Genomic DNA, 14,313 nt, shown 5'->3' with positions numbered 1-14,313 from the left:
GACTTGCGCAGATAGGAGGGACGGAGGTGGGACAGACGAGTAGCTGCGCCAGCGCGCACGGTGTGCCAAACTTGCAAAATCCGCCTGGCCACACCCAGTTGGCGAAGCGCAGGTGCGCTGCGCCCCCGCCTCGCCCGGTCTGCCAAACTAGAGCCCAAAGTGTGGAGAAGAGGGACCAGGAAAAGCGGCGGACCTCCGGGGAAGCCTTCTCCGTTCTCCACGCAGTTAGGGACCGTTAGCCACGGTACTGCTGCTGGGCAGGGTGGAAATAAGTCCTGCAGAGTTACTGAGGACCTGGAGAATGTCCCCCATAGTTTCCCAAAATCCTGTGGGAAACACTGAATTGCATACTTTTTCTTTTTACCTTTGGTAAGTACTACAGCTGCCCTTGAAAAGTATTGTTTCATGCAGTACACAATCAGGAGGACATGCTAATGTCTTACATCATTATGCCCTGAACTTTGACCCTCTTGCTTTTCTATCTGTTATCTTGGAGATAAAAAACACACTGAGTTCACCAGGGACAGAGATTAACTCAAAACTGTTGTTACTTTGCAATGTATGCAGTTTAACTTAAAAGTTATAACTGCACAGATTGTGGATTCTAACATATTATATTTGTGACAATGAAATTACATCTGCAGTTCACTGTCACTGTTATTTCTATAGTTATGTCCTATTGTTTGTCATATTTATCTTTATTTTGTTCACTTAAACAATATTCCTATTATTATTATTCAACTGGTCATCAGTTACTTGAATGCAGTGTCATCCATCACTGGGACTTCTGACAGCTGTCAATCAGCCTTCATCTGTTCGCAGCTCAGTCGATGTGACGTATCGTCCGCTGTGCAGAGGATTGTGGGTCAGAATAGCCAGAAAAGCATGCTGGCTTGCAGACTGCAAAATCAGACTGGATGCAGTAGAACATCCTGGTACTTTTGGCATACTGCATTTGACATACATTGTATTGGGACATAAATCTTTTTCTGGCATACTATATAGTATGATAGTATGGGTGTTGGAACGCGCGGTTTATTTCAGGCATCTAATTAAAAGCCCATTCAAAAAAAAACACTGACTTTGAGTGGAGGGAACCAGGAGTGCAAAAATGCTAACTTATATCCAAGTTTTATGACTAATTCCTGGGGCACTAAGAGCATCAGAAGAAGAGAAAGGTGAAGAAAGGAAGAAAGGTGATTTAAGTGACTTTGAACATGGAATGGTTGTTGGAGTGTTTACTGGGATTTTCAGCACAACCATCTCTAGGGTTTACAGAGGATGGTCCCAAAAAGAGAAAATATCCAGTGAGCCAAAATGCCTTGTTGATGCCAGAGGTCAGAGGAGAATGGCCAGACTGGTTCAAGATGATAGAAAGGCAAATGGAAGTCAAATAAGCACTGGTTCCAACCAAGGTGTGCAGAAGACCATCTCTGAAGCAACAACACCTTGTCCAACCTTGAAGCAGATGGGCTACAGCAGCAGAAGACCACACCAGGTGCCACTCCTGTCAGCTAACAACAGGAAACTGAGGCTACAATTCACACGGGTTTTCTCACCAAAACTGGACAATAGAAGATTGGAAAAACCACATTCAGATGGAAGCATGGATCCATCCTGCCTTGTATCAACGCTTCAGGCTGCTGCTGGTGGTGTAATGGTGTGGGGGAGATTTTCTTAGTACCAACTGAGCATGGTTTAAACACCACAGCCTACCTGAGTATTGTTGCTGAGCGTGTCCATCCCTTTATGACCACAGTGTACCCATCTTCTGATGGCTACTTCCAGCAGGATAACGCACCATGTCACAAAGCTCACATCTCAAACATAACAATGAGTTCACTGTACTCCAATGGCCTCCACAGTCACCAGATCTCAGTCCAATAGAGCACCTTTGGGATGTGCTGGAACGGGAGATTCTCATCATGGATGTGCAGCCGACAAATGTGCATGTTTCCAGCACCTTGTTGAATCTATGACACCAAGAATTAAAAAGGGGGTCTAACCAGGTACTAGCAAGGTGTACCTCATAAAGTGGCTGGTGAGTGGCACCACACTTGGTAGGGCGCACCTGGCACCTGTCCTCTTGTGCACAGACAGCAGCAACTAACCACCAACTTGTGGGGGTCAAAACAAACGCTGGTCTGTGCAGATTAAGTCCTGTCAGCTGCTGATACTGAGGACTGACTGGATGGATGTTTAAAACATGATGCGTTATTAATAACTTGTTGAAACAAATACAAAGTTAGTTAGTTAGTTATCAGTCTGTACTGCCTCTAAACATTGTCTGTGCAGTTGGGCCTGATTATCGGTTAAAATATAGTTTTTTCTCTGCGTGAGAAGATGGATGTGTGGCGTGAGACATGTTCAAAGTATTACTTATTACAGGAGTCTCACAGTCAACGTGGGACAGCTGGCAGCCCTGCAGGTAACGGGGGACAGGTCACCATAAAGGGGACTGTCCCCAAACGGGGGCGTCTGGTCACCCTAATACTCATAATTTACTTTTTTCCCCCATTCTGGTATAATTATGGGTTAAATCTGGTGTTTACTGTCCGAGCAGAGTGAACTGACCTCTGAGCAGTTGTCCTCAGGTTTGTCGTCTTGTCAGTTGGTTTATCTCTTGGTGTTAAACTGGCCTCAGGGTATGAAAACAGAACTGTGACTGATTCTGTGTGAGTCAAACTCTTCCACAGCAGGGTGACCGACAAACTGAGATTCAATTCACCGTCTGAAGTTCAGTCTCTCCGTGAGGAGCTCCGGTCTCCTCCCACTGTAACATCACTGTCTCGACACAAGATGGCGCCGTCGACTCACTGAGAGCCTTTTAGCCTTTTAGCTCTTTTAGCTGCGCGGGGAGGACTTCAGACTACGAGTTTAAAATAAAAAATAAAGAAATGAGTTATCCAGGCCGCTGCAGCCCGCTCCTCGTCGCTCTCCTTTGAGCTACACTGACACACCGGAACCTCTCAAACAAACTGTCGGCGGTCGAGTTGCATCATGGGTAGTGTAGGCGCCAGGTCCTGACACTTGGTATGAAATTAAAAATCTGCTATCTCTGGCTCTGTTGCACTGATCTGGATTTTTTTCTTTTTAGAATTTTGATGCATCTTTTTTTAACATTCTGTCGTGATACTTAATATATTATAGAAGTGAAAATTGGTTCTCCTTATATAGATACTGATGAAATGACTTCATGTATGATCTAAAAAAAAAAAGACAATGAACAAAACAAATAAATTTAACTTCTGTTGTGTGGATTTCTGTCTTTTTTGTTTGTTTGTTTTGACAAAGACTCTAAATCAAAACCTGAATCAGCTTTTTATATTGTCAAAGTATGTGAGCACATAAAGAATTTGATTCCAGGCTCAAAGCACATACACAGAGAGAGAGAGATCCTGCTAAAAGCAAGGATGAGGTAAAAAAAAACATTTGACTACTATGTGCAGATAGAGATGTGTACACAAAGTACAAATATAAAACATAATGGAATTGGTAAAACTGTGACAATAGTGCAGTGGTGCACACTGTAAAGGGTGCTTTCTAATGACAATGATTGTGTATGGCAGAGATCAACCTTTAATATCAAGCTCACTGGTGTTGTAAGACCGGTCTGCAGGCTGTCTAATATTCATATTATAGCTGTTACAATGAAAGGAAATCAACATCAGAAATAACCTTTGGACGTTATCAGCTTCACTGTGTAGTTGACCCAACTGAGCGCACTATAACATATAACAGGGTTCATCTGGTTACATTCAATTTTGTTAATAAAGCCCAATATCACATATCACAGTTTGCCTCAGAGGGCTTTAAGGCACATGACATCCCTCTGTCCTTCGACCCTCACAGTGGCTAAAGAACTATGCCGTCAGGGGAGGTTGGAGTTTGGTTGTTCATGAGGGACGACCTTGCAGCCATCTTGTTGAGATATGTAAACTATCGAAAACGCCGCCCCCCACTGACGTGAGAGATGAAGCCCATCATAGTCTGGAGCATGTTCCAGAACACCACCATCAACACCACCGATGACATCACTGAACTCACTGAGTCTGTGGTGGATTTAATTTGTGCAACAACAGAAGCAACTGGGCCCGAAACTACAGTTAAATCATTCCAGAAACCACTGGTTACCAGAACCTCTCAGAAATACGGACATTGATAAAGCAGCAGCCAGCGATGTAAGAGGACGCAAAAAGGACTAAATTACAGAGCACAAGTTGAAGGAGCTGATCACGTCACTGGAGTCGTACCTCATATTATTCCATGTGACATAGGATTGATTGACGAACAAATTAATGATACTTTTACTTCCTGAACATGGGCAAGGAAGCTATTAGAGAAGGAAAGGTCATGAGGTCAGCGACAGAGTTCAAATTTTTGCATTGGTGCCACCTCTACTGAAGTCAAAAGGCAGGTATGACAAGTCCAACTGTAACCCATCAGTTTGTTGTCTCACCTTGGATTGAAAAATGCTTTTACAAAATTATTAATTTTTACGATTATTATGATCTCTTTGGTATCAAGTTCCCTCGCGTACACCTGTCCAACCAGTCCCAAGCAGCTGTCAATTATGACCTCAGTCCCCCTTGTTTAAACATCAAGTTGCTAGTTATAACAAAATTTATCAGCAGAACGAACATTTGAACATCAGTGTGACAAGAACTACCTCAAAAGACATGAACCATCTTAGGGAAGAATTTATTTGACGCCACCAGGGGGAGATAGAGTTGTTTTGGCTTCACTTGTGGGGAGCTGCCATGTCATACAGTCTATGACCATGATACATGAGGTCCGACCTATTTTCACTGACTATACTTCAATTACCGGGTCACAGATTCTCACTGTGTAGTGCGTACACACAGCAGGTATGTAGCTGATTATCAATAATAACCAACCTTCAAACTGTTAATGATATTAAGTAATATTTGGGAGAGCTAACATTAGCCAGATCTCTCAATAATGTTTGCTATTGGTGACACCAAATCATTATAAATCTGGTCCTTTGTAATTTACCGATACTAGTTACTTTGTTTGTCAGTGAACTAAGTTTATATTTGTACTTTGTTCAGCAAACACCCTACTTTAATTTGGAAATAAAACCATTAATGTCAGTAAGAAATAATCCTCATGACGGTGTAAAATAAACAGACAGGAAGCTGCAGTGTTGGTGAGTGATAGCAAATGTCAAGTGTGTGTTAGCTAATATAGGCTAGATAACTAGTATGACTGTAAATCACTGAGGTTAACTGTGGCAGTATGGTCAGTGATAACAGGTCTGATCTGCCCCTGTTTGGTCATGCATCAAAACCATAGACTTTATAAAATAATGGACGTAGCTACCATGACGTCACCTATTGGTTTGTTGATTGCCATTTTGGAGCCTTGAGTTCAGCATTTCGGCCATCGTTATCTTGGTTTTTTGGAGCCAGAAGTGACCATATTTGGACGAGAGGGTGGAGCTGTGGAGGAGTGAGGGGTGGACCTGATGCCATGGTAACGCCTTGCAGACAGCCTGTCACTCAAGTGGCTCCGCTCTTAAAATGCGTAGCTTTAAGCCTTGATGAAATGTAACAGGGGAGTTATAAAAAAAAATCCACCCTCTGTACAGGTGTCATGAATGTTGACATTAGTTATAGAGACCAAAACTGTTTGTTGCACCAGGCTGTAAACATGTTTATTTCTGCTGTAAAGTTGTGCATTTTAACATGGAGGTCTACAGGGACGCACTCTGTTTTGGAGCCAGCCTCAAGTGGACCATACTGCAGTTTTTGGCTTCAATTCTTGGACTCTGTCACCGCTTGGACAAAACAGGCTTGCGTTGAGTTACGTGGAGCTGCTGGACAGAGCCACCATCTGTTTGATGACCAAACAAACAAGCACATTTAGACATAAAACGTCAGTCAACATCACATAATGTGTGTAATTTAATTTTGTGGAAGCATTTTTCAGTCCAAGGTGAAACAGCAAAGACTTGATGCGTAATAGTTGCACTTGTCATGCCCACCCCATTAACTAGTGGCCCCCAAATCCGACTCCACTGCAAAACTCCAATGCCATCACTGACATCATGACCCCTCCTTCTTTTATAGTGTCCTTAAACCAGGGGTGCCTGAAGTAGCTCTTCCCACTTAGCGATTCTATAATCATCAGTTGTTGCCATGGTTACAGGTGGGAAGATGAAGCTGCACTGGAGTTTTTGCCGCTGTACAGATTCTCCCTCAGAAAGACGAGCATCTTCCTCCAGGCGTCTTCCTGAGCACGAGAATGTGCCGCCATCTCTCCGCCCCACAGAGTTAATACTGCAAAGACAACAGGAAACAGACACTGACGTCAAAACTCAAAACTGAAGTCCTGATTTCCTGAACTTCGAATGATTCAGAGATAAAGCTTCCCAGTCTGAAAGTGACCATACTCCTCTGACTTGAGCTGGCTGATCTGAAGGCGCCAATTCGGACAAATGGCGTGAATGGAGGTTCGATGAGGTGACCAGCGTTCGGGTACGACAGGATAGTCAGCAGGTGGCTGTTCCCCGCCCGCTCCATCATCTCCTTCATCTAAAAAAGACGGAGTAAAACACAGAATCTTTTATTTTCAGACAGTTTTTGCTGCTCCTTGGATATGATTTGTAAATTTGTACATCCCTGTTCAAAAGTTTGTTACCTGCCATAAAAGCTTGACTGGGTCCAGTAAGGTGTCTGACAGGACGACTTATCTGTTTGAATGGTCTCTGACACTTCAGGTTGTACAAAGTCCTCTTCACAAATGTGTTATTTTGTATGAAGGGTTTGTTTTGTACATGGAGAGATCACCAATACACAGTAATATAACAAACTTTTGATCAGGAGTGGTTTTCTAAGACTGTTTTGCTTGTCTGAACTGTGAGGAATCTTTGCAGAGCAGACACTACATTTCATGTCCTGAGAGCTAAGTTAGTGTGACATTTTAAAAGACATCTTTTGAATCACAGAAATAAATTCTCACCTTTAATCGGTAAACTGGAAATCATCTTCTGAGGATTGTTCGAGTTTAACAACCAGAAGCCAGAAAACTCAGAGAACTATTGGAAACGATGACGCGATTGTGACACCGGATGATGATGGTTGATTTTTATTTTGCCCGCCTGCAGTCGCAACATTAAGGAAAGTTTTTCACATGCTGCTGTTGCAGGGTCCATGTGTAGCAGCATGACAGAAAAGTGGTGAGTGATTCTAAGGAAGCTTGATTTTAATACGCATAGGAGTTTTCTATGAGCGGAGCACACTTTTTTAACATCAATATCACAGTTGATCATGTTCATGTAATTGTGGGAGGCCAAATTCATGATTGTTATTAATATTCAATTGATTGTGCAGCCCTAATAATGTCTGTATCAATTACATCCCCCATGTGTTGACAGAGGTCATACATCATGCCCTCCATTGTTTTCTGTTGTATTCTATAACATATGTTGTTTGTCTCATTTTGTGGATTTTTTTTAATCAAATATTGATGATGCAGTTGTCTCAGGTGTTCACTGGACTCCTGTTCTCATTGGTTGTTGCGGCCTGTAGCTCCCGTAGAAACACGCAGTTTTACGATTAATACCTGACACTACAGGTCTGTGACAAGTGTTGTTCCATGTGGTTTTCTGCATGTGATCGTTAACACGACAGCATTGTTTTCTTCCTGGAAGAAAACAACGCATTTTGTAGGACTGTCACCGTCTGCTCTGTTTGTCAGTATGCTCTACAACCAAATTCTCATTGGTCAGACAGTCGCTGGTGTTACTTTAATTAGGCAGTGTATCCACCAAAGCGTGTTTTCCCCAGCTTTGTCCAATGTGATGGTTGGTCCTTGTGGTATTGGACCCCTCCCTTCTCCACTGTGATTGGACAGCTGGTGACAGTGATGTGTGCTTCTCATTTTTAATTGGAAAACAGATAATCACAGAAGACGTTCAGGGCATGTCACAGTAACTATTCTGTTTCCTCTCAGCAAAAAGTAGAATTTAATCCTGTGACTTTAAACATCGGGACTGAGCTTGTTATTCACACAGGATGCTGTCATGTCAGTAAACTCACGTCCATTGCAGACTCATAGGCGGGCCAGTTCTGATCGTCCTCACCTACAACCAGCAGCAGAGGACACTGGAGTCGTCCCACCTGCTCAGAGACACACAGTAGCAGTGTTTCAGCTTTTATCACCTGCTGCAGATTTGAGTGATTATGCATCACCTAAATTCTGCAGAGAGGCTACACGTTATATTTGTTCACCTGATTTGTTTTAAGAAACCACAAAAACATTTATGGGGCACCCTGACAGCTGAGTGGCTAGGAGGGAGCTTCAACGTTCACACTTTAGATCTTGCTTGGAAATATTGTACTCTCAATTGAAGGCAAAAAATACCATAAAGAAACAAAAGACACTTGCTCTTGAGACCAAATACTCGGATAAAAAACAGAAAAATGAACTGTATGAAGAGAGATTCTGTCCGGTGGTACTCACGTCCACTTTGAATGAGGTGTCGGTAGGGATGGGCAGCAGCAGCTCTCGACAGATCATGCTGTTCTCCTTGTCAAAGCGAGTCTTCCCAGAGTTTCTGATTGGACAAAACAAAGAAGACTGAGGGCAGCGCTGAAGGACAAATTATATGGTCATTAAAATCTAAAGGCTCAAAATCAAAGGTTCTTTCTGATCAGCAGTAGTTGAGTTCGTGAACAAATATCTTAACTGACGGTGCTTCAACTTACTCATCAAAGAAAGCCATCATTTCTTTCACAGATCCTTCAACCGGCTGCACATGACTCCCACCAATGCACACCACACACCTGAGCTGAGAGACCCCCCCCCCACACACAGCTGGGTATATTTTAAAAAACATAGAATACAAGTGCCCCTAAAGGGATAGTTCAGATTTTTTGTATGGGGCTATCTGAGGTTCTTCCATAGTCAGTTTATTCCAAACACAGTCTTTGGTGTTGTGAAGTGGAGCAGAGTCAGCAGTTCAGCGTGCCGTGATGCCACCAAAACATTAAAAAACATGGCTGTAGCACACACCACTCCATTTACATTTTGGGTATCAAACGAAGTATAACGTATGAAGCCCAACTGTAGCGTGAACTGTTACACCGCAGGTTTAACAACAGAGTCAAGCTGTTTCTGTGTCGGTGTGAGTTTGTTGGGACTGTTTAACAGCTGAGAGTTGGATGTTAGCTGTTGATACTATTTGGCACAGGGTTATTTCGGTACCTTGAGAGGTATCGAGTACCAATACCCAGCCCGAAACATGATCAGCTGAGATAGAAACCAGACATCAGAATTCTTTTTAATAGACCACAAAGTCCCAATAGTACCAAAAGTGAGATAACTTTCAGCTACAGCTGTCTTACCTTCATTACTTTGGAGTAAGCAGCCATTTTGAGGGTGATACTGCTGCCGAGGGAAAGGCCCAACATGGCGATCCTGCTGCTGAGGATCTGAGGATGCTGCTCCAGGAATCTATAGGCCTTCTGCAGTCGTCAGCATTGTTGAGAGAATTGTTTTTGTAGTTGGATTTTCATGCTCTTCATTAACATACATGTCAGGCCTGCCCTCACTATTGTCGAGGATAACACTCTGTATTCTTTCTGCATTTCTTGCTGTCTACATCCCTCTATCTGATATTCAGTGTCACAAAGCTTCCCATCAGCTTTAGTAACTCAACCCTGACTTTCTTAAATTGCCAACACATTTGATCTTTGACTCTCAGCTTTCCTTCCAGTGTCAGGAGACTGGAGTTATGACATCACGTTTTAAGAAACTGTCAGTCAGTTATCTTTGTCTTATTTAAATCTTCAAAAAAAAATAAAAAATCTGTCCTGTTGCACAGATTATAAATCCCTCTGAGGCAAATGTGTAATTGTGCAGAATAGTGACTAAAATGAACTTTACTTGACACAGCTGGACAACAGTGGCTCAGTGTTTAGAGATGAAGTCAAAAACCTCTCCTGCCTGCAGCCAATCAAACCTGCTGCTGCTGCCAAACCTTTAACAGTTAGGACTAAATTACAGCATCGAGGTTAATGATTGATTTTAAGATTTCAAAATAGGGTCAGGCCCTAAGCTACATTTTAACAGTAAACTGACACTAGTAAAGTAGAACTGTAGTCATAATGATAGTGTTAGCTCACCTCTGGAGCAGGCTCTGGTTTGTAAAGGTCAACGAACTCTTGAACAAGTTCTTTGTGGTTTTATTGACATACAAACACACAGATAACAGACACATGTACTGGTGCAAGGCTAAAGAGACTTTTAACCTGACACAATGACAATGATTATTATCAGGAAGCAGGCTGCACTTCATGATTGCCCCATATCATCTGTATTCTTTTTTTAAGTGCTGTGGGACCTGAAGTGCAACTTATAATTTTAATATACAGTTACACATAGTTGATTTTTGTTTTTTACATTCTGTATATTTTTTTCTTTGAAATCTTTGGATCTAAATGTTCACGCTGAACAAAAGATAAAGATCTCTGACTTTTCATGCACTCAATAGGTACTTCTCCTTTCCCAAAATGATCCATTCACCTGACAGGTGTGGCATATCAAGATGCTGATTAAACAGAATGATCCTTACACAGGTGTGTCTGGGATGGTCACAATAAAAGCACTCTTTATAATGTGCAGTAATTTGGGGAGTTTTTCCTTATCCACTGTGAGGGTCCAAGGACAGAGTGATATTGTATGCTGTAAAGACAAATTGTGACATGTGATATTGGGCTTCATAAATACAACTGAATTGATCACACAACACAATGCCACAGATGTCACAGGTTTTAAGGGGGTGTGCCACGGGCAGGCTGACTGCAGGAATGTCCACCAGAGCTGTTGCCAATGAACTTAATGTTCATTTTACTACCATGAGGTGTCTCCGATGTCAATCCTGTGAATTTGGCAGTTCATCCAACCAGCCTCACAAGTCAGTTATGACTACCAACTGCTGTCAGGTCAAAACCCAGGTGGGAAGGGTCGAGCATGCAGATGAGCTCCCCTGTGATGGTTTGTGCAGAAATTCTGCGATTGTGCACACAAACTGTTGCATCAGCTGATGGGGTGGCTGCTCTGGTAAAGATACTGGATGTGGAGGTTCTGAGCTGGTGTGGTTACACATGTTCTGTGAGGCCTGTTGGATGTACTGCCAAATTTACAGAGACAACTGGAAACAGTTTCTGGTCATGAAACGAACCTGCAGACATGGACATTCATGCAGTCAGTATGCCAATGGCACCCTCTTTCACCCTCTTGGTAAAGGAGAAGTGAGTACCACAGATTTTAACATATGTGCACAAGCGTTGACAGGAATATATCCATTGACTGCATGAAAAAAGTCTTCAGTTTAAACCCTTCGAAAAATGGGATCAAACAGAAGTGTTGCGTTTACATTTTTGCTGTGTTGGACCTTGTGTTTTGGCGTCACACCTGTTCCAAAAAACGCAGACTATCAGGATCAGAAATGGTTGTAAAAACCATAAGAGTGAATATTCCATTCATCAGGTGGACAACAACACATCTGCTATGGGATGATCATGTTGCTCTGTGTCTACTGTGTGGAAGTTGGCAGCTGTTTGCTGAAGTGACAGCAACAACTTCTTAGTAATACTATTCGTAATTTATTCTTACAAAATCCTCAACTTGTTTTGTTTGTGGACGTTGATTAGATTTTTTTATTTGGATGATCATCAACTTTACCTCAAAGTACTCGTTGCCCACCATCTTCCCAGTTTCTATGGTGACTTTAGGTGTCAGGTAGTCGAGGGCCAGAGAGGCGATGCCGTGGGAGGCCAGCAGCGCTGCCCGGTACTCCACCAACTTCCCTCCACCCCCCCAGAGGTCCAGGAGACCGGGGAAAGGTCCCGGTCCTTCAGATGTGTCAAAACAATAAAAACAGTTTACAGTTTACACGACAATGATACTGTATATTTCTGATGTTCTCTGGGATCACATCTGATAGAAACATTTGTGAGTGTTTACCGCCATATTTAACTTGTTTATTCCAACAGAATCGACAAACTTGTACCGAACTTGGTTAACTTTTATGGTTCCATGTCACGCAAGCTCCACCCACAGGACACCTCCCTCCAGACTCTCCTCTGGTCCTACCTGGGGGAAGGAAGAGGGTCGCAGTGAGTCCATCCTCTGTAACGGGGATCCTGCGGATGCCGGGCGCCATGTACCAACGCTCCACCACCACACCGGCCAGCGGCACCTGGTCTGCAAAGCCTTCAGTCTGGTGACCTTCGTACACTGAGATTGTGAACTCCATGGGAGTCTGGACGTTCATCTTCCTCAGCCTGAGGGGTGATGGGACAGAGTGGAATCTGATACTGATCATTGTTGATTGGTATCATCTGAACAGCTCTACCATTGTTGGCCTACCTGAGCCCAGGTTTGCTGCCTGGAACTGGTCTGAGGCTCCACAGTAGACCCATGGGTTCAACCCCAGAATATGTCCCGCCCAGGCTGAGATCCTCTGAAACTGTAAAATAAAAACCAGGCTGTCATTTTATATCAAAATGTGTTTTCTTCCATTCTCAAACTTTATGATACCTGATGCAGTTTCTTAATTATTTATTCTATATTTTCTAGGTCTTACCATTCACGGTCCCAATGGCGTTGGCTGTGTAGTGACCGAACGCCTCCCAGCTGTGTCCGCCTTCACACTGGTGGAGGGCGTGGATAGTCAGCTGGAAACCAGGAAAGACGTTCTGGACCAGGATGATAAAAACCTCATCCATGAGCCCTCTGGACGGCTGGACCGACAGCTTCACACAATACTGTTTTATGTCCATCCTGAACTGAGCAGACAGTTAAAATAATTAGAGCCACATACGACATATAATGAAACCAAAATAGTTGGACCGGACAGATACCTTTGTAATGGAAAATGAATTCTCTTATTTTCTCTAAATGTATCACTTGAAGAGGTTCAGCATATTCCTGCAGTTTTTAGGTTGTATTCACACAGCTGAATGCACTTTGTAAATTGCCTTGGTTTAGCTGAAGCCATCACACAGCAGCAGGGTCAATTATGTGGAAAAAAGAGCTTAAAAGTTAAACCTCTTCTACTCCACATACCTGACTGATCACTGAGTAAAGTGAGCACTATTGCTGCACTGTCAGAAAGGAGGTTTTAGATGCTGTGAGACGATCTGACATGTACTTTGTTTGAAACAAACTGCGGCCTTGAAGCCTGACCTGACCTTAAAGGACAAGCTTTCATTCTTTCAAGTCTTTTCTAGAACATCTTGTATGTGCACTGGAAGAGTTACTGGATGCTGTAATTATTCCTGCTGTCCACACAAAGAGATCCCTTTCTAAAGCACTTTCAATGTAAGTGCCAACAGAACATTATGATGTCACAAACAGTTTGTTTCAGTGGAACATTCTGTTGCTGTATTTTTTATCATCTCCCTCCCAGTGTGGGAATCTGACTACATTTACTCAAACAGGTACAGCATTTAAGTAGCCTACACGTTTGAGGTACTACATTTTGGAAGCCAATCAGTAATGTAACTCATTACATCTGATTACTTTTCTGACAAATCTTTTAAACTCAGGGTTCCTACGCATTTGTAATTTCAAAATTCCATACTTTTCCACACTGTGAATTATATTTTGAATGCTGGCGTACACAGTCTGGCCTTAGTCTTCTGTCAGAAAAACTGCGGTTACTGCAGAGGTTTCTTTAACCCTTCTTTAATGATTTCACACAGCTTGGAACAGTGTACAGGATATGTACGTTGTGGTTTCCTGAAGCATACAAATAGATAAACAATAATTATATTAGTATGGTACAGAAATAAAGTCATATTACTGTCAACTGAACAGACATGGGATACTACACAAAGAAAACTGGCCACACGGGGGCGCCTCAGACCACATTGTTATAATGTAACACACAATTATGCACTCCCCCTCCTCCGGCCGAGGAGGGGGAGTGCGGCCGAGGAGGGGGAGTTGCAGCCATTTTTAACTCTAGTCTGTTAATCAGCCCTAAACCTAAACTAGACTATAATTCATTTGAAAGCCTCGTTCTTAGTCTTTTACATCCGACCTGGAAAACCTCGCAGCCACTTTTATTTGTTATAGTGTACCGTGCTNGACTATAATTCATTTGAAAGCCTCGTTCTTAGTCTTTTACATCCGACCTGGAAAACCTCGCAGCCACTTTTATTTGTTATAGTGTACCGTGCTCCTGGCCCGTATTCTGAATTTGTATCTGAATTCTCAGAGTTTTTATCCAGTTTAGTTCTTAAATCAGATAAAGTTATTATTGTAGGCGATTTTAAC

The 14,313-nt window shown here is 42.7% G+C and overlaps 3 protein-coding genes across 9 annotated transcripts in view; 1 reads left to right on the top strand and 2 right to left on the bottom strand.

Annotated features, from left to right (window-relative positions):
- The window catches only part of LOC126407721 (E3 ubiquitin-protein ligase TRIM21-like), a 297,595-nt gene that overhangs the window by 167,375 nt on the left and 115,907 nt on the right, over positions 1 to 14,313 (top strand). The gene's annotated exons all lie outside the window — the stretch shown is intronic.
- Positions 1 to 14,313, bottom strand: part of LOC126407737 (peroxisomal succinyl-coenzyme A thioesterase-like) — a 36,982-nt gene that overhangs the window by 14,396 nt on the left and 8,273 nt on the right. For 4 of the 5 annotated variants that reach the window (XM_050072914.1, XM_050072919.1, XM_050072920.1 and 1 more), the window contains exon 1: positions 2,575 to 2,707. The exons of the other annotated variant lie outside the window; for it this stretch is intronic. The gene's annotated coding sequence lies outside the window, so the exon portion shown is untranslated. Of the gene's footprint in view, positions 1 to 2,574; positions 2,708 to 14,313 lie in introns of those variants that run through there. 5 annotated transcript variants of the gene reach the window in all.
- Positions 6,164 to 14,313, bottom strand: part of LOC126407742 (peroxisomal succinyl-coenzyme A thioesterase-like) — a 16,438-nt gene continuing 8,288 nt past the window's right edge. The window contains exons 2-11 of the mRNA XM_050072926.1: positions 12,617 to 12,818; positions 12,400 to 12,499; positions 12,124 to 12,314; positions 11,713 to 11,882; positions 9,372 to 9,491; positions 8,733 to 8,815; positions 8,488 to 8,581; positions 8,064 to 8,144; positions 6,416 to 6,557; positions 6,164 to 6,302 (exon numbers count right to left, since the gene is read on the bottom strand). Coding sequence (XP_049928883.1) covers positions 6,166 to 6,302; positions 6,416 to 6,557; positions 8,064 to 8,144; positions 8,488 to 8,581; positions 8,733 to 8,815; positions 9,372 to 9,491; positions 11,713 to 11,882; positions 12,124 to 12,314; positions 12,400 to 12,499; positions 12,617 to 12,812 — 1,314 coding nt within the window. The 5' untranslated portion in view covers positions 12,813 to 12,818 and the 3' untranslated portion in view covers positions 6,164 to 6,165. The remainder of the gene's footprint in view (positions 6,303 to 6,415; positions 6,558 to 8,063; positions 8,145 to 8,487; positions 8,582 to 8,732; positions 8,816 to 9,371; positions 9,492 to 11,712; positions 11,883 to 12,123; positions 12,315 to 12,399; positions 12,500 to 12,616; positions 12,819 to 14,313) is intronic.

The sequence above is a fragment of the Epinephelus moara genome, chromosome 20 (genome assembly GCF_006386435.1).
Source record: "Epinephelus moara isolate mb chromosome 20, YSFRI_EMoa_1.0, whole genome shotgun sequence".
Lineage (NCBI taxonomy): Eukaryota > Metazoa > Chordata > Actinopteri > Perciformes > Serranidae > Epinephelus > Epinephelus moara.
The sequence above is the reverse complement of the archived record's forward strand: the minus strand, read 5'-3'. Positions and strand labels throughout refer to the sequence as shown.